The sequence below is a fragment of the Plasmodium vinckei genome (genome assembly GCF_900681995.1).
Source record: "Plasmodium vinckei vinckei genome assembly, chromosome: PVVCY_14".
In the NCBI taxonomy this organism is placed as follows: Eukaryota; Apicomplexa; class Aconoidasida; order Haemosporida; family Plasmodiidae; genus Plasmodium; species Plasmodium vinckei.
This window is the reverse complement of record NC_051306.1, coordinates 1,845,921-1,866,795: the sequence shown is the minus strand read 5'-3', so window position 1 is coordinate 1,866,795 and position 20,875 is coordinate 1,845,921. Positions and strand designations below refer to the sequence as shown.

Sequence of the window (20,875 nt, the reverse complement as noted above, 5' to 3'; positions counted from 1 at the left end):
TCTTTTTCCTTTTCTTACGTTTTCTTACCTTTTCAATTGCCATTTTGAGGTTTCCCTACCCTTTTCAATGCGCACACAAAACGAGCAATGCAATTTAAAATAAATTTAATATCAAAGACAAGGATATTAGAATAAAGGAAAGAAAAAAGTATATGCCCACGCAGAGGCACACACAATAATAATATTATTTGGATAGATATAGAACTTTTGAAGGTTGAAGTGGGATTACCTATGTGCATATGAAAAAAAGGGATATAAAAACATTCTTTAAAAAGAAGTTTAAAAATAAAATAGAGAAAAAAGTGTATGAATAGTTATAGATATATATGAGCATATTTATGTGTTAAAGCATTTTAAACTATTTGAGAGATTGAAAAATGGACAGCTTCATAAGGGAGAGAATTATTGGGAGTGTATTAAAAAGCCATGATATAAAAAATATAAACTTATATTTAACTAATATCGAAGAACATATTATAAAAATAAAAAATGAAGGAGGAAGTATAATTGATGAAGTATTTTTAGCTTTTAATGGATCAATAAGTCATATATCTTTATATTCATATTTATATGACCATAATATTAATGTTGATTTAGATTGCTTAAGTACTATATATGAGCATGCTTATATTGAAGAAGAAAAATTAGTTGAAGAAGCTAAGGATGATAAAGTCGTTGAAATAGCCAAGTTTGATTCAGAACTTATGTATTATTTAGTAAAAACATATAAAGAGAATTTTGACGATGAACAAAATTTAACTGTTAAAGATATTGAAAATATAATAATAGAATATAAAGAAAAAAAATATCAAGAGACAATTAAATTATATAAAGATAAATATCAGGATGGTATAAAAGTTTATAATACATTTTTAGATTTAAGTCATTTTTATTATGATGAAAAACGTATGAGATTTTTAAAAAAAAAAAAAGAAGGATCTATAGAAAATTATAATGAATATATAAATGCAAATGCAGATGTAGAATTTTATGATTTAAAATATCATATATTAAGTAAAAAAACAAAAGGACATCCATCGATTTTATTTTGGTCTGATGCAATTAATGAAATACATATCAAAGACAAAACTATTATTACATCTGTTGATGCTGTAAAACTAACAAATACTGATCATCAGCATATTATTGGAATTTTAGGATTAAATAGGGATGGTGATTTAGTTATACAAGGTATTAGAAATGAAGTAAAATTAGTTATTAACAAGTCATGTGTTATAAACCATGGAATATATTGTATCGGTCATGTTATACTTGTTCAAGGTCGAATAAAATTAACAAATAAAACATTTTATGCCACCGAAATAATGCACCCGCCCAGGTTAGGCATTGTGTATGTTCATGATTATGCATATTCGTGATTGTGTAAGTAGTGAAAATGAATTCTCCATTTCACACCTTTGCAGGAACTACCATGACGAGAAAAATGAAGGGGATTTGTTCTACAATTTTGAAAATGAAAAAGATAAGATTGGAATGACAGAATACGAACTAGTCGTAAAAAATAATGACAAAAGTCAAAATTGGATAATAATGCATGATATATATTTAGATAATCCTTACACTTTTGAAATATTAGAAAAAATGTTTTCTCTTTATGTAACTACATACCCAGATAATGAATTACCTGTTGGTTTTATATTAATGGGTGATTTTATAAGTTTAAAGTTTGACTATAATAAAAATTTTAATAATTTATATATTAAAGGATTTGAAAAATTATCATATTTATTAATATCAAAATTTAAATTAATTTTACAAAATTGTTATTTAGTTTTTATTCCTGGAAAAAATGATCCATGTGCATGTAAAAATAGTTTACCTAAGTTGCCAATTCTTCCATATTATATTAAAAAGTTTAAAGAAAATATAGAATCATTTTGCCCATGTGAGGACAGAATCATATTTGCAACAAATCCATGTCGGATCCGACATTTTAACACAAGAATGATATTTTTTAGACACGATATATTAAATGATTTAATTTGGAGTGCATCTATAAATGCAACAGATGATAATAAACAAAATCTTCAAAACATATTAACATCAACAATCATAGGTCAAAGTCATATATACCCAATACCTCATGATAGTCGAATACTAAAACGATATTCTCCATTCCTATTTATATATCCCTTACCAACTTTTATATGCATATCCGATAATACATGTAATAGTTTTATATCTTATGCATCAGAAAATACTAGTGACTCCATAATATCAAATTCAGACATGTCCTTTACTAAAAAAAAAGCCTTTACTGTATATAACGTTCTACAGCATGAGGCAAAGCGATACATCGTTCCTGTTTAGGTTAAGAAGCAGATGTGTGATTCTATTTTGACTAGATCATTATGCATGTATTAGTAATAGCTACTTTCCTATCAATCATAGTAATATATTTTCGATTTTGATTTTATGTAACTCCAGATTTTATTTTTTTGAACAAATGCTTGGTGAGCAACAATTATTAATTGATTTCTGGATCGACTTAATGCAACATTTATTCGGTTTTTATTTTCGAAAAAATAATTGAAAGAATCTGTAGATGATAATAATTGTTCTGCATGTTCTTCTGTTTTTGGAATTTGTCTAGTTGTATTTTTTTTAAAAAAAAATTGATTTTTATGATGCCCATTAGTTTCTTTTTTTCCCTGTTCTGTTTTGTTTACTGTATATTTTTTTTGATCATCTGAAAAAAAAGATAAAACACATGAAAATAAAATAATTTCTTTTTCAATACCTTGAAAAGAATCTACTGTACTAACTTTTATTTTTTTTAAATTGTCATAATTTTTTGATAACTTCATTTTATTTTGAATATAAATAGCTTGATATCTAAATAAAGAAATTATGCCTATATTATCTGGATTTATTTTATTTGAAACCATATGATCACAAATATTTAAAATAATATTTGCTTCTAACACATTAATAAAATTAGAGTTTGAATGTATTCCTTTATATTCTTTTCGTATAAGTATAAAATTTAAATGTGCATTATATTTATCATAAATTATATTATTTTGTTCTGTACATTTTGCATTCTTAATACAATTATTATAAAAAAGATGACTACATATATTGCTTATATCTGGGTGGCATCGATATTGTTTATTCATTATTATTAATTTGTTAATAAATAAATTCGTTTGTTTATACGGTTTAATATTGTTACAACTATTGTCGTAGTGCAAATTAAACATCTGCTCATATATTTCACTTTTATAATTTGAATACTCTAATTCTGTCAGTCTGATTATGTGATCTACTACGGTGCTTACAGTAATACTTGCTTGGACATTGCCATTTCCAATGGCGTCTTTCTCTTCTTTACCATTCCCATACCGATTTATGAAAAAATATTTAATGAATAACTCATTTTCTATAAGTCTCGAAAATAAACTACGACATAAGTCACTTTTACTTTTCATAACAAACCCCAATTGCATAATATCCCCTATAAGTATGATTTTTTTTATTGGATATTTTATAAAAAACTTTAAGAGTGTTAATTCATCAATTTGAGTACATTCATCAGCAATTAAATAATTAATACTATCTTTAATTGTATTTAACTTTTCAAAAATATATAAACTTTTACATGTTCCTGCTATAACTCTTTTATTTTTATACTTATTTTTTAAAATCGAATTTTTTTTTTCTTTTTTTAATACATCAATTAATTTATTTATATCTGTTATTTTGTGTATTTTATTTGATTTGATCGAGCTGTTTACATTTGGATTACTTATGTCACTTTCGGCATCTTTAGAATTTTCCTGGTCGTCTCTACTCTTTTCTATATCACTCATTTTATCATGTCTATTATGGTCATTATATTTTAGGTCATTTTGACTATCATTTAAATTTTCACTTTTCATAGTATTCGTATCAAATTTGTCTAAATATTTTTTTATGTCTTCTGCATTTTTCCCTTCCTTTGATGTTATACTAATAAAGTTAGTAATTAAAAAAACGTTAATTTCAGATATGCTACCTATTCTTGCAAAATCATAAAATTCAAAATCTTGTTTCAATTTTAAAAGTATATTATCAACTGCAAAATTAGTATTACACATTAATAATATTTTTTTTTTTTCGTCGTTTATATTATTTTTCGATTTTTCTTCCTCTTTTATTTTGCTCAAAAGGGATTTATATTTTGGCATACCATTTTCATTTAACTCAGAATTTGAATCATATGTATATCCTTTTTCAGATTCTTTTTTTTTCCTTTTGTTTTCTTCCTTTATTAGTTTTTCTTCATATCCTAATATTTTGTCTAAGTACATAATTGTATTACATATTAATGTACTTTTCCCAGATCCAAAAATCCCATTAACTAATATGCAGCTATTTTCTTGTTCATCTTGCTTATTTTGGCTATCTATATCATTTACTTTTTCATTTTTATACTCAAACCAGTTTATTACAGATTGTATAATTTCCTTTTGTTTTTTATTTAGTTTTTTATTACTTTGTAAATTTTCGACTAACTCATTTTTATATTCAATATTTACATTATTTAATGGTATCAAATTAGTATGGGACTTTTCTATGCAATCCTTTACTCCCACTCGTTTTCCAACAAAGTTATAATCTATAGATTTGTCCTTACTATTGCTCATATAATTTATGTAGTTTATATTTTTATGAATATTTTTTTTATTATAACATAGATGTTCGTCTTCTATATTTTTGTAAAAATAAAAGAGATGTTTCAAATTGTCTAAATGGTCAGACAGTTTAATAAAAAATAAACATTTTTGAAAACTTATGGATTTATATTTCTTTAAAAAGTATAGAAACTCTTTTGATGTTAATACATTTTTTTCTTTTTCAAATAGTTCACATATATATAAGAAGGTTTCAAAATTTAGGGGATATATTTCCAAATAATTATTATTAAACCCATTCCATTTAGTAGTAAATAAAAGTAAGTCATCCTTATGAGTAGTATATACATTATTTTCTCCATAGTCACATTTTTTTCTTAATATAATTATATGATTAGTATTTATATATTTTTTTATATTATTTTTAACCTGTGTTATTCCATTTTTTTCTATCAATGTTGCATTGTCTGTATTTTTTTTTAAAAAATATTTAATCCCTGTATTTTTTTCATTTTTTGTATTTAGAAATGTTCCCTTTCCATATTTGTTGACATTCCCATCTTGTAAACTGCACACAAGTTCAACATCTTCCAATAATAGTATATAATTATCCTCGGTATTATTTTTATAATTTTTTTTTTTATATTCTCCCGTCAAATCCAAATTAGTTTCATTATTAGTGCCATTAGTAGAAGTGAATTTTCCGCTCATTTTAGCAAAAGGACCAATGTCTTTGTTTTTTATATTTACGTTTTCACTACCAGATTTTAAGTTTGAATTTTTATACATATCACCTTTTAATGCATATATTAAATTATCGTAAATATACATATATTTATTTGTTATCTCATAATATATCTGAAATAGTGTAGCATTCATAAAACACAAAATATATTCTGACTTGTTAATAAAAAAATTAAGTATTTTAAAATGTGGTAATTCATTTAATTTATTTTTTATATCTTCTTTTTTTTTAGGAATCGTTATATAAATAGGTAAAAATAAATTATTCCTATTAATGTTTTCACTATCATTTATACAAAAACTATTATTAGTATTACTAAAGGAAAAAATATTATTAATTTTGTATACGTCACAATATAAATTTTGGTCTAATGTTGAGGGAGTTAACTTTTTCTCTGTTTCAAGAGCTGTCTTTGTTTCCAGCACATGAAGGGATGCATCCTTTTTCGTTAAAATTGAGTTATTCTTTTTTTCGTTTCCATTTTCTAAATATATATTCTCATTATGATTGATAGACAATGAATTATAAACATTTTTCTCATAACTATCATCATATTTTTCATTATTGCCCATTTGCCTATTGTTAATATTGTTATAATCTTTTTTGGGATTATCAGAATGTTTTGCATTTTCTAAAGATGATAACCGATTTATATTGCCTGACTGTTCAGAATTATTATCCTTTTCAATGTTTCTATCTTTGTTATAATAGTTAATTGATTCTTTATTTAATTTTATTTTCATTGAGTTGTTAAAAACATTAACATGAGAAAAAAGATTTTTACTAACAACTTGACCAATATTAACTATTTCTTCATATTTATCACAATTTTCTCTATTTCCAGAAAAAAAAACAATTTTTGTATTTTTTTTCTTTTCCTCCTTATCACAATCATAATTTGTATGAAAATGTAATTCACATTCATTTTTATTTGTAATATATATAGATCCATTTTTTTTATCTTTAGAGGTGTCTTTTATTTGTTCATTACATTTCTCAGAAGGTTTTTCTAAATTATTTTGATTTTTTCCTTCATATGCAATATTATCATAATTGTTATTTTCTTTAGAAAAATCCAAATTTCTTTTTCGTGGAATTGAAAAAATTCGATTTTCTATCCCTAAATTGGGGTCATTGTTTTTATAATATTCCATTTTTTGTTGAGTCTCCTTTTCATCATGATTTTTCACATTTGTACTACTATTTTTTGATATCCCACATTTTAATACACTATGAAGATTGGTATTGAATTTATTTTTTTTAACGAGATTAGATGATTCTAAAATATTATTACTACCACTGGATGGTTTGTTTGAAAAGTCGTTATAAACAATATATGCTCCAAATGGCATGTATTCTTCATAAACAATATTATCTTTTGTTTTTACAAATAATTTTTCTTCAACAAAATTATATAGTTCTATTTCATTCTCTTTATCGACTATATAGCCATCATACCATTTAGTTGTATTTTTTTTATTAAATAAATGAGTGGTTGTATATGTTATACTTATCATGTTTTTCTTATCCATAGAACTATGTTTTTCTTTATTTATATTACTAAATTGTATTCCCACATTTTCTATTACTTTTTTTGTATATTTTTTATCTTTTGTAATATTTTCGATTTGTTTATTGTGCATATTTTTCAACTCATTTTTTTCGGGTTCTTCACTTTTGTCTTTAGCTGGCTCTATTTTCCTAGGGACTTCAAACTTCCTATTAGTATGGGCATATTTATCGACTCTTTTAGATGGAACTAATATCTCTTTTGGCCTTAATATCTCTTCTTTTTCTACCTGATAAGGTTTGTAATTTTTATTAAAATTGATAGTCTCATGTTTGTTTTTTATTTTTTTACTATTTGTGTTGTCATTTTGCTTGAAAAATTCGTTTCCTCTTTTCCGCGATTCATCATTTATAATTTCATTTGTTATTTCACTTTCAACATAATTATAAATATCAACAAATTGTACTAAATGAGTAGATAGCTCTATTTCTTCTTCTATGTTTTCAAAGTCTATGATGTTACTAATAAAACTTTCCACGCAAACTCTATTTGAATTTAATAGGTATATTTTCGTTATACCATAGCTAACTAATATTTCACAGTATCCATCTTTCCATTTTTTATTTTTTTGTGTTTTTTGATGCGTATATAAGCATTCGTACGTTCTCTTAACTGTGTTGCAAGACATTCAAGGCTAGTGGGTATAACTTATATATAAAAAAGATGGTATTCCCAATGAAATGAAAACAAAATAAACTTTCACGTTCAAATAATCCTTAATATTTATCAAATAAAGAGATCACGAAAAAAGGTGTGTTAAAAAATATATGCAAAGTGATACCAAGTTACACATTTAAAAAAAACAAAAAAAATTCATAATCAAATTGCATGTGCTTATAAAAATTAAAAAAGTAAAAAAAATAAAGAATTAGTAGATTAATTTTCAAAGTTTATTTTAATATTTATTTTATTTTGGAAATAATCATTTTTTCTTAATAAGAATATAATGATATAATATATATATTTTGTGTTATTGTTTAATTGTATTTATATTTATACACATCCTTTATAAGAGGATTCACTAATTTGTATGCCTTAATCATATACAATAAATTGTTACTTTTCCTTTTGTTATAAAAATATAGCTTATTGTTAATATTTTTATGACTTTTTTTTATGAACAGTCATTTTTTTTCAAAATATGTTAATAAAAAATTTTAAACAAGTTCAATAAAATGCCATAAAATATATGAACGTTCATAAATATAATATATATTTTTTTTTATATTAAAAATGGTTATGTATATTCCACAAAATGAAAAATATTCGAAAATATATACAAAAAAACGGAAAATATAATTATGATATAATAATATTGGTAGTTGTTATAAAGTAAAACTACCTAAATGTGTAAACGTGTGTGTGTGTAGTATAAATGTGGATATCTATAGAGAAATCCATATATATATTCGGATATATTATACATGCACACGTATATAAACAACAAAACTATAAAATTAATGTATATGCACATTTTAAAAGAGAAAGAATAAAAAGTGCATACACCCTAATATAACAGTAAACAATAAGCTGTAACAAATCCTTTATGTAATTATAATGTAGCAACGACGTAGGTGGGTATGGGGTTTTATTTTTTTATAAATTTTTCCTATTCTTTAGCATTATCATGGTCGTCTTTCAATTTATTCATGCTTGCATCAGACTCCACGTTGTTAAAATTGCTGCTATTAAAATTTGCAGACATGGTATTTAAATTAAAATCAGTATCCATGGTATTATTGTAATTTCTGCTTTGATCTATTGAGGTCATAAGGTTGCTTGACAAATTTTCTTGTTGCATATTATTAATTGTTAAATCGGTTATTTTGTTCATACTTAATTCTGAATTATTAAGTAAATCACTTTGTTCTATATTTATACTTTCCCATGTATTGTTGAAATGTTTATTTTTATAAAAATGTTCTATTAAAATGGTGTTATAGTTTTGTAAATTATCATCTCCCTTTATTTTATTAACTATATCAAGAAACATATTATCAACAATATCACGTAAGTATGCACTAACTGATGTGGGGGTATTATAAAGTTTACAATTTGTTACTATTAGATATACATCATCAATAAATAGACTTAAATTATTATATTTTCTTTTTTTACATCGGAAAATGATTTTATTTATATACATTGGTTTTTTTATAACACTATAATACATAGGTGCATATGTTTCATTAACTTGATTTAAAAATGCTTTATAATTTAATACTTGTGATATATCTTTCATAATTGTTAATAATTTTTCATTAAAATTTTCGATTATTTCTTTTATATTATTATATGTATTTCCTTTTTTCGATTTCTTTCTACTTGATTCATCGGCATTTTTATCATTCTGTGCATTTAAATTTACACTACTTTCTGATACCATACTAGAACCTCTAATATATTTTTCTGTTGTTGAACTAGTTTTATTCATATGTTCATCAGCATTATTAATAAGTTTATCTTTCTTTCTTTTTTTCTTTTTTCTTTCACTTTCATCTTCATATCCTCTCCTTTTCCCAGATTCAATCATATTATATTCATCAGTTTCTATTTGCTCATCATTTTGTTCTGTATTGTTTGTATCGTTGTTATATGATTTTTGATTGGCTTGTAATTTTCCACCTTTTCTTTTTTTACTTATTGATAAGTTACTTTTTGCAGTATTATAAACATTTTTATCCTTACGTTTTAATGCTGTATTTTGTCTATATCGTTTATTATTTTTTTTAATATTTATAGAATAATTTGTATTCATAAATTTTTTATTAATTATTTTTCCATTATTATCCCCAGATAAATCATATAAATGTTTTTTTTTATCTTTATTTTTACCATATTCATTACCATGTGCATATTTATCTTTTAATTTTTTTTTCTCGGTTTTTAGATTATTTTGTTCAGAATATTTTTTATCAGTATTCCAATGTTTTATATCATCTCCTACCGTTGGGAATATATTAATAATTGTTTTAAAACTTTCAGGTGTTTCTAAGAATTTTTTTTTATGTTTTTTATATTTTCTTTTTTTAACAATTCCATTATTAAATAATATATTATCATTAATAGTTCCTTGATCATTATATGCATATGAATCATCTCCTGGTTGTTTTGGGTTCAGTTGATTTATTTCTCCTGCATCTAAATTTTTTTGTTCTGATTCTTTATTTTGCATAAGAATAAAATATTTTTTTATAAGACTTCTAAAATGTTTCCATTTTAAAAATGTTTCAATATTTTTTTTTCCATAAATATATAAAGTTTGTACATTCTCAATATAATTATTTTCACTACTTAGGCATTTTTCAACACCTTTAAAGGAGTTTTTTAATAATATTTCTTTTCTTCTTTTCATTATTTCATATTTATAATTTTTGTTAGGACTTATTTCATTCATTTCATCTTCTTTGTAGTTGTTCTCATAGTTATCGAGTCGTGAGTTTGCATCTAAATTTCCATAATTTTCTGCTGGTTCAGTAAACTCATAAATGCTTGTAGTGTTGTCATTTTTTTTGATATATATTCTAGTCCATTTTAGACAATGAATTAATTTATAATTATTTTCATTATCTTCTATATTATTATTTTTTGCTTGCATTTCTCTTATAATTTCTAATTGTTTTTTTTCTTCTTCTTCATCTTCTTCATCTAAAAGTTCATTAATTTTTTTTTTTTTTCCAATCTCGTTATCATGTATTCCACCTCCTAATTGTGAATCAGAACCCGACGATGAACCCACATCGGATGAACATACTGAATCATCATTAATAGAATCTCTAAAAAAATGTTTGATTAATCTCACTCTATTTTTTTCTACTTTTTTTGTCCGTTTAATAATTATATCTCCCGAATGTGTTGAAGAATTATTATTTAATTTATTTAACTCATCAACGTTATTTAAAAAATTTGTTGTTTTTTTTTCACTTAAATATAAAATATTATTATTATATTTTAAATAGACTGGAGAATGTAAATTTTTAAATTGTTCTAAAATAATTTTTTTAATCATTGTAATGTAAATAATTTTATTTTGGTTTGTTATAGTTCCATTTTCAATGAATTTCCTCAACTTATTTATCTGATCATTCTTATTCATTTTTTTAATATTTAACATGCTAAGTCCAACACTTAAAAGAATATTAATGATGTCTTTCCCATTTAGATGTTCTATAACTCTATAAATATTTATAAAATTAATATTTTGACTAAGTTCTTTACTATTAAATTCATCAATATAATTTTGTGTTTCTTTAGATTTTTTATTTTTTAAGTTTTGATTATTTCCTAAGTATTTCATATATTTTTTTGCCCCTTTATCTTTTTTAGCTAAACTAAATGTGTTATTTACTTCGTAATAATTTCCTTGTTCTTTTTTTTTTTCTTTTTTATTTATATCTTGTTCAAATTTATTTGTTTCCCCTTCATCCATTTCTTCATAAAATTCTTCAATACCAGAAAATTCGTTGTATGCATTTTTTTTTGTCTCATCATTTTGAGTTTCATTTTTAAGTTCATCCCGACCTTTGTTTATACGTTTATTAGCATTAAAATAGCTGAAGTTATATTTACCTTTTCCGTGAAAAGTACATCCTTTACTATCTTTTGCAAAATTTGTATTCCCTTTTTTCTTTGCCTCATTTTTTTGAAAAAGATTATTGTGAATAAAATTTCTTCCTTTATATTTTAAGTTTTGTTGATATTTTTGTTTTTTTAGATAAGCATTATTTTTAGAAGCTCCGGCATCATTATAATTATTATTGTCTAGGTATTCCTTTTTATTTCCAATTTTTTGTTGTATTTTTTCATTATATATGATATGATTAAATAGATAGAAAGCGTAGGAATAGTTTTTTTTATTTTTTTTTTTATTTGTTAATACATCATTTTTATTGTCTTCATCATTTTTTTTTTTTTTTTTTTTCCGTTTTTCATCACTTGAACTATTGCTATGTTTATCATCATTATCATCATCAAGACTTTCATTATCTTCTTCACTAAAGCTAAAATCAGTAAGATCACTAAAACTATGTTTTCCTTTATTTTTTTCTTTTTTTTTTTTTTTTTTATTATATTTTTTTTCAACTTGATTTTGTTCCTTATTTTCTTCATCACTCATTTCAAAAATATCACTATCTTGTTTGTTCTTGATTTTTTCTTTTCTATATTGATTTATATCTTTTTTTTTTTTTTTTTTCAAATATTTTTTATCATACCCTTCAAAATCATTATCACTATAGCTATTATTTGTTGGGTCGTTATCATTGCTCGTTGTACTTAAAGTAGCGTCGTTGTCTTTTTGCTCATAATAAAGTTGTTTATTTTTTTTTATTTTTAATTTTTTTTGTGCATTTTTAAGTTTATTTTTGTTTTTCTTTTTATTCAAGGATTCATATTTTTTATTATCTAACCCTTTTTTTTTTTTTCTACGAACTTCTTGTTTTGCATTATTATTGCCATATTTCGAAGTAGACAAATTATTTGAATAATCTTTTAATATATTCCAAGGGGAACAAGAAATAAGGTATTTAATATATAGAAAATAATTAAGAACATTTTTATCGTAAAAATGAGAGCCAACATAATTATAATTGTCTATCATATCAATATATATATCTTCTTTGTTTAGAGAAAATTGTATAGATTTAGCTTCTGATTTATAACAATATCTATCGTAAATGATTTTCATTTTCTTTTTAATATTAATAATGTTGTTATTAGCTCTTTCTTTTTCCATATTTAATAGATAAATAATTTTATTTAATCTGTCTTGATTCTCTAAAATGTTTTTAAAATTTATTCCTTCATATTTATATAATTGTATAAAATGATAAATACATTCTAATATACAAACATTTTTTGATTTATATGAATTTTTGTTATTTCTTTCATCAGTATATTCTTTACTTAAAATAAAATTTATATCAACTGATTTTACAATTGCATTAATATCTTTATCATTTATAAATGTATTTAATTTTGTTTTTAATATTTCTTTAATTTTTTTACTGTCTTTAATTTGATGTTTTATTATTAATTTGATTAACCAGCTTCTTATATAATTCCTTTTTTCATCTATATATTTTTTATAAAATGGATTATATGTACTTACATGCATATCTAAAAACCCTACATTATAAAATATACAATTTGTATAATTAATATTTAAATAATTTTCATTTCCTTCTCTATATTGATTATTTATATTTTCATCATATATATTATTATAATTATTGTCTTTATATTGGTCTTCATATTTATCTATTTGGCTAGTATCGTAATAATTATGCATGTTCAGGTTGTCTACATTATTTTCTTTCACATTTTTACACATGTTTATGTCAACATAAAATGGCTTAATATAATACTTCCTTCCATTATTTAAAACATTTCTTATAAGTAAAAAATCGGTATGATAAAAGAGGTTGGAATTGTCTTTGTTATTGCTTGTAACATTAGGAGGAGGATTATTTTCATTCATCTCATATTTAGCAGTGTTTGAATAATTTTCTACTTCTGAGGTGGTGAGCATATGCCCATCTAGTTGATTTTCCGCAAAAATTTGATCAGAATGATTTAGCTTACTTTCCATATTGGGTAATACACCATTTTCTTGAGCATGACCTGGGTTATCAAGGTGGTTGGCTATTACTTGTGAAGGCTCTTCGAATATGGGGTGGTCTTCATTTTCTTTATGCATAGAGTATACAGGAATTGTAAATAGTAATGCTTTAAATATTTCATTTTCAATAAATGTAAGTTTTTGATCTTGTTTTTTAATTTTAATAGGGACACCAAAATAATTAATGGAATCTTTTATAACATTAATTTCACCAAATGGTTCTATAAATTTTTTTAATTTATTTTTATATTCAAGAGAATATAAACTCTCATCATCTTTTGTTGTAAAATAATGATTGATTTTACTATTCATTCCTAATTTTAATAAAACAAATGGATCTTTTTCAACATATTCTAAAATAATTAATGGACTATCATCATTTAGTAATAAACATGAATTATTATAAAAAAAAGAAGAATGATCATCAATTTTATTATTTACATTATTATCAATATTTATATTTTCATTTGTATCATCTTCATCAAATATTGAATGGTCATAAGTTTTTTCAATTGTCCATGCATCTAAAATATGCATATCAAAATTAAAATTTTCATTATTTAAAATATTTATAATATTTTTAAAAGTTTTTCTAATATAATAATTTTTATTACTTGCATTAAAATATTTATTTATACTTTCATATTTATCTATGTTTCCTATACTAAGGTATTTCCCGCTTTTACTACTTTGTCTATTTCCTAGTTTAAAAAATTTATTTATTGCATGATTAAAATAAGAGTGTGTTTTGGCAACTTCAGGAATAATATAATTCCAATATGATGAAATAATTAAATCTTCATCTTTTTGTGTTAAATATTTTTTTTCTATATTTTTCCATCCCCATGGTACTACATCTTCACCATTTTCCAGATCTTCTAATTCGTTTAGTTTAGTATAATTATTATTAAACTGTTTATATTCTTGGTAATATTTATGTATACCTGTTCTAAAATCTAATTTATGAAACCGAGAAAAAGCTATTACTCCTTTTTTATTTGATAATTCAAAACTGTAATAATAGTCTTTTGTCATTTGAGTATTTACATATACATTGTTTTGGGAAAGAATCATATTTTCAATTTCATGAGGATTATTTTTTTTATAATAGCTATCTAATTTTAAATGTGAGAAAAAAATAATATTTTTTGTTTTTTTTAAAATATTTTCAGCACATTCTAATCTATCCTTTTTGTTATTAATAAAATAGCTATCATCAAATTCGATTAGCTTATTTTTTTTTTTAATTTTTTCCAAAGTTGTTAAAGCGGTTTCTTCACCAATATTAGACAAGGTCGACCCCTTCTTATTAATACTTTGTAAATGTTCATCAAAGATATTATGAAAATTTATTGTTCCAACATTTTGGTATTCATCAGGTTTATAAATCAAACACTTTAAGAGAATATCAGAATGTTTTTTGTCTTTTAAAAATAGATTTCTTAGCATGTAAGAAATATAATAATTTTTTTCTACTTCATGTAATAATTTATTATTTAGCTTATCAAAAATATAATGTTCATTATATTGAATATCTTCCATTTTAAACTCATCCATAATTTTAGTAAAATTTCCTAAATATATTTTTGTATCGTTTTGTCTGTCTATATAATTATCATCATTATTTAAATATGTATTAAAATCCATATAAAATAATTCATTCATTTTTTTATTTTTTAACAATTTATTATTATTTATAGGATGGTATGTGTGCTCATATTTTTCATTAAAATTTTCGGAACCCTCATCATCATTTTCTTCATCACCATAATTAACTTTATGTTTTATCATGTTAGAAATTATATTATTCTGTTCAGCATCTAACATATTGTTTGCACTGTTGTGATCTATATTTTGACTCTCTTGGATGTTACCAGAATTGTTTATATGCCCATTTGCATCAACAATAACATGATTATTTGGTTGATTAACTAGGTTTGTATCTGTATTTATATCATGAGAGTTTATTATATGACTTCCATTTTCCATCACATTTGTATTTTGATTTCTAAGCATAGGGGATGAGTTAAAATTTTTCAAAAGATTTGGATCAGAAAATAATGGGTTTTGATATAAATTTTGCATATGTTTTAAATTTGATCGATTTTTAATTTTTTTTTTTAATTTATTATTTCCTTGTGTATGCATATCATCATTGATTCCAAACACTTCTTGAATTATATTTTCATTTTGTAAAATATTTTTATCTAAATTTTTATTTTTAAAAAGGTAATTTGTATAATCATCACTATTAAATGGGTATATCGAATTATTGTAGTTATAATTTTTTATGTACTTATAATTTAAAAGCATAAATATGTAACTATTATTTATTATATGATTTCCAAATAATTCAAGTTCATTTTTTAATTCATCATTATTTATGGTATGATAATATTCTTGATATATATTTTTAAAAATATTATATTCATTATTATTTTGTTTTAAATGTGTATAATTATCTTTATTATTATAATTATTATCAAATGAATAAACAACTGAATTATAAAAATCGGTTTTTTCCTTATTTAAATCAAAATCTTTTATAATTTCATGTTCTTCATTTATTTGAGAATGAGTATTATTTATATTTTCTACATCATCCTTATCATCATTTATATTATCCTCTTCAATGTCATTCATAATAAGCATATTATCACTTATATTATTTTTGTCTAAGTCATAATCGGCCATAAATTGATCGTCACCACTTTTATAATATTCATCTTCTAATTTTATATTTTCTTTTTTTTCATCATCCTCAAAGAAAAAATCGCTAATTTGTTCAGAAATTTCATCACCATTTTTAAGATCCGTTACTTTTTCTTTTTCATCAAGAAATTCTATATCTAACAAATCATCTACATTATCATTTTCAAATGTGATATCATTTTGTTTGTTTTTTTCGTCACCTATTTCTTGTTCATCATAATTATTTAGAATGTCCATCAAACTGTCATTCTTATCGCTAACTTTGCTGCTATTCTTTTCAGAGAATATAAGATCATCTTCTAATATTTCATCATTATTATGTTTGTTTTTTGTGTCGTCGTCATTTTCATTAAATATAAATGGGCTTTCATTATTTTGATTTTTACTCGGTTTATCACCCAAACTTTCATCGTTAAAATGGAATTCATTATCTATATCAAAATCTATTATATCATCACTAATATTATTTTTAGACTCCTCAATTTTATTTTGATCTGATTCTATTTCATCAATAAAATCATCATTTAAATTATTTGGAATATAATCATGGCTATCATTATGAGATATGTTATTATTTATTATGTCTGTTTGAGAATTTTTCTCATATATACTTAGATTGTCTACATTTTGTTCTACTTCATTAGGGGGTGATTTATTATTTTTTTCATTTTCAGTATGAATTTGATTTTCTTGTAAATGATCTGTGTAAATAGTATTTTTTTTTTTTGCAGAATTCATAAGCTTATTCATATAATTATTTTCATTTTTCCTAAACTTTTTTAAATCTACATTTTTATAAAAACATAAATTTTTATTTTTAACATAATTTAATTTGTTTTCATCAAATATATCTTGAATTTCAATATAATCTGTATTATGAATGTTAATATAATTATTTACTAACTTATTATTAAAACTTTCTAATAAATAATTTGAAGAAAAGTTATTTGGCTCGAAACTTAAAATATTCGATTCCAAATCGGTAGGATATATATAATTTTTGTCTATATAATCTTTATTTTTATTTTTTCTCTTTATTTTTTTATAATTTAGTATATTTTTATCATTATAAAAATTTATTAAATTGTCTGTTTTGTAATATTTATCTATATTTTGATATTTTATCATATTATAAACTTCATAAGAAGTTTTTAAAAATGTATTATCATCCTCCTTAACATGTGCAGGTAAATAGCCATTACACATGTGCGTATTTACATCATTATGATGATCATCACTTTTAATCGAATTTTGGTTACTTAATAATTTCACTTTATCTTCTTTCTTTTTCCATATCAATTCATTATTTTTTAATATTTTTAGTAACAAATTTTCCTGATTTAACCCCAAAGTATTGCTTTTTTTTTTTTTGTCAGTAAATTCCTGACCTGACTTGTTCATATTATTTAGGGTTATATTTCTTCCCTGTTCATTTAAATATAAATATCCATTTTCTTTTCTTTTTAAATCATTTATTTCTATATTTAGAAAAGAATCAGTTAAATCCATTTTATCTTTTTTCCTTTTTCTTCGCCCTTTTTTTGTTTTTTAGCGTTTTTTTTTTTTATATTCACAATGTTGCGAAGAAGAACAAAATACTTTCATTTATATTTATCAGCATTTTATTATAGGGAGTTATATTGAACTAACTGAAAAAAAGTAAACTATTGTTTACTTAAATAAGTACAATAAAAAATGAAATATATATATATTATATTTGTAATATTATATAGTGATGGTATCACTTAAACAGAAACAATGTTTGTACAAAAAAAGTAAAAAAAAAAAATAAAAGCAAAGCAAAATATGGAATGAATAAAACAAATAGCAGTAAAAATATATATTTTGTAAATAATTAATCATCAATTATTTTATTTAAAAAAATATTATATCTTTTGTTTGGAATAATTCATATATATTTCACTTTAAATAATGTTGCTATATATATATCCCATTTTTGAACAATATATGCACAAATTTTTTTGCATGGTGATATAAAAATGTGGCTATTTTTTTTTATGTATTTTTTTGTTGATATTATAAATATACATGAATATATATTTTATCTATAATAATAAGTGTAATCATATATTATTTTTTTATTTTTTTAATTTCAATATATTTATATAAGTAGAAATATATTATATTCCTTTTGAAGTACATTTTCTCATTTTAAAATACAATTATAATATAGCTACTACTTTTCCATTTAAAATATATATGCGTGTATGCATACATTTGGGGGGTTGTAAAAAAATATTAGTTTGATTGTAGTTCAAACTAGTATTTATATAAATTTATTAAAAAAAATTAACTCCAGTTTTATTTCCAAACAAAATAGCGTATCTACATATGTGTATTACTATATAGATATTTGCAAAAAAATGTGTATACTTTAATCATTACCAATGATATAAATAAAGTGTTTTGTTTAAAATATAAATCTAGCATAAAAAAAATAAAATTTTTATAAAGTGTATAGCATATATGTAAACGTGTGTGTTTATGCATAATATTGTACTATACATGTGTAACTATATTGCTGAAAATAATTATATTAGAAATTGTTTTTTCCATTAATTTGTATGGACATATAAAATAAATAAGACATGTTAAACTATCATATAGATAAGTAATATTTTTTATTGTGAAAATGTGATATAGGGAGAAAAAAAAAATAACAAAATCAAGAGATATTGAAAGTGAGACCAAATAATAGTAGGAATATGGCCCTTCAAACATTCAAATATAGTTTGTTTGTAGTCCGGAATACAATAAAAAGTAGACAAACAAAAAAATATGCATTCCTTTGGTGTCATAATATTTGTTCTAATAGTACAAACAAAAATAATTTAAAGTTTCAAATCAAGGAAAAAAATGAAATTAACTTGCTAAAAATTTTAACAGATAAAAATATAACACCAAGTAGTGTAACTACGAATTGTGATATTGTAAATACTATTGGAAGTTTTAGAGTCCTTGGGAAAAATAATAATTTAGAATATGATAGAATTTTATACAAACCAGATAACTATGATAAGTTAAAAGAATTTGTAAAAGCTATAGAGAAAGACGAAAAAATAATAAACAATTATGAGATATATTATTATGAAGAAAATCTTAATAATATAAAACTAAATAGAGATCAAAAACAGAATGAAATATTTATAAATATAGAAGATATATTAAAAGATAAAAAAATAGCTAGTTATGAAAAAAAAAACTTTCTTGAAAAAAAAAATATAAATAATCTTTATTATTATAATATACAAAGATATGAACATAATTCTGATCCATCTTCTTTTTTAATTGATAAAAGACGACTAACAAAAAGTGAATATAGATATCAATATATATCAACAATTTTACCATATATATGTTTTGCTTTTATGTTATTTTTCCCCCATTTTTTAATATGTTTATATATACCATATATAAAAGAAAAAAATAAAAAGCACAGAGAAATATGTAAAGTTATACAAATAAAACAAAATATACACCTATATAAAGATATAAAAACTGATAATATTACAAGTATATTAGACAATAATATTAAAACAATTATTTTATTTTATAATAGTAAATTATTTTTAAATAAATATATTAAATCATTAATGATAGACTTATCCAAGATTTTTAAAAATAACTCGATACCTATTAATATTGTAGGTATAGACACATCAAAACAGAATATACCATATAATGTTATAAAAGATATTAATAATAATCATTATCCGTTGCTTTATTTTATTTTGCCATATCATTATGACAATGATAGTGCCGTCCTTAAAATTGAAAACCCATTCACTTTTGAAAGTATTCTTTTTCAAATCAAGGACTTTGTTTATATCCCCGAAACGGTTATGCAGCAAATAAAGGTTTGTATATAACATATTGTCAAATTGTGTAAAAATAATAGAGATTTATACTGTTCATTTCGTTTATTATACTTTTTGTGTGTGTAAAATAGCGGGTTATTATTTTTGAAAATTTTATATTTTTATTATTTGCAGGAACTAAGCATTAAGACTAAACTTCTCAAAAAATGCATTTTTGAGCATGAAATAGTTGGGAAGAGAGACGAAGATATTTTATATGAGTATGGAAGTGAGTTAGCTCATTTGTCTTGTCTTCAATATAGTAACAAATTAATTTTTTAATTATTAGTTGTTTAAAAATGTAAAATTTAATTTATTACATATGGTATTGTCCAATGTATGGTTTATATTTTTTTGTGCATTTTCGAAAATTTGCACTTTTGTTTTTACTAATTATTCTAATATCCATTCAATTTTGTATTTATTTTTTAACTTATTTATTACTACCATTTTAATTTGTATTTTATATTAACACATCACCAAATCAATCCATAAAAATGGCTAGCTAAAAAAAAAAAAAATTTTAAATAAAAGTGGGCATAGTATTGTAACTAGCCAATAAAATTTGTTTAATAAATAAAAAGCGAAATATGGCTAGTTAAAGTTTTGTATATACACATGCTAAGTATCGAAATTAGTTTGTGTATAAAGCGAAAATATTATGCTTGTTACGAAAAAGCATTATATGATTAAACGAATTTAGACATAAAAAAT

The 20,875-nt window shown here is 22.4% G+C and overlaps 4 protein-coding genes across 4 annotated transcripts; 2 read left to right on the top strand and 2 right to left on the bottom strand.

The window, feature by feature from the left end:
* Positions 1-377: 377 nt before the first annotated feature.
* Positions 378-2,331, top strand: PVVCY_1405100 (DNA polymerase epsilon subunit B, putative; the record flags this gene model as incomplete). Its single annotated transcript, XM_008624522.1, has 2 exons — positions 378-1,339; positions 1,425-2,331. 2 exons carry the CDS (start codon positions 378-380, stop codon positions 2,329-2,331), a joined length of 1,869 nt encoding a protein of 622 aa, XP_008622744.1.
* Positions 2,332-2,402: 71 nt separating this feature from the next.
* On the bottom strand, positions 2,403-7,580 carry PVVCY_1405090 (conserved Plasmodium protein, unknown function; the record flags this gene model as incomplete). The annotated part of the gene is made up of 1 exon (XM_008624523.1): positions 2,403-7,580. One exon carries the CDS (start codon positions 7,578-7,580, stop codon positions 2,403-2,405), a length of 5,178 nt encoding a protein of 1,725 aa, XP_008622745.1.
* A 981-nt stretch (positions 7,581-8,561) lies between these two features.
* PVVCY_1405080 (bromodomain protein, putative) lies at positions 8,562-17,792 on the bottom strand (the record flags this gene model as incomplete). The annotated part of the gene is made up of 1 exon (XM_008624524.1): positions 8,562-17,792. The coding sequence occupies one exon, from the start codon at positions 17,790-17,792 to the stop codon at positions 8,562-8,564; it is 9,231 nt and encodes a 3,076-aa protein (XP_008622746.1).
* A 1,217-nt stretch (positions 17,793-19,009) lies between these two features.
* PVVCY_1405070 (conserved Plasmodium protein, unknown function) lies at positions 19,010-20,443 on the top strand (the record flags this gene model as incomplete). Its single annotated transcript, XM_008624525.1, has 2 exons — positions 19,010-20,161; positions 20,297-20,443. 2 exons carry the CDS (start codon positions 19,010-19,012, stop codon positions 20,441-20,443), a joined length of 1,299 nt encoding a protein of 432 aa, XP_008622747.1.
* Positions 20,444-20,875: the final 432 nt, after the last annotated feature.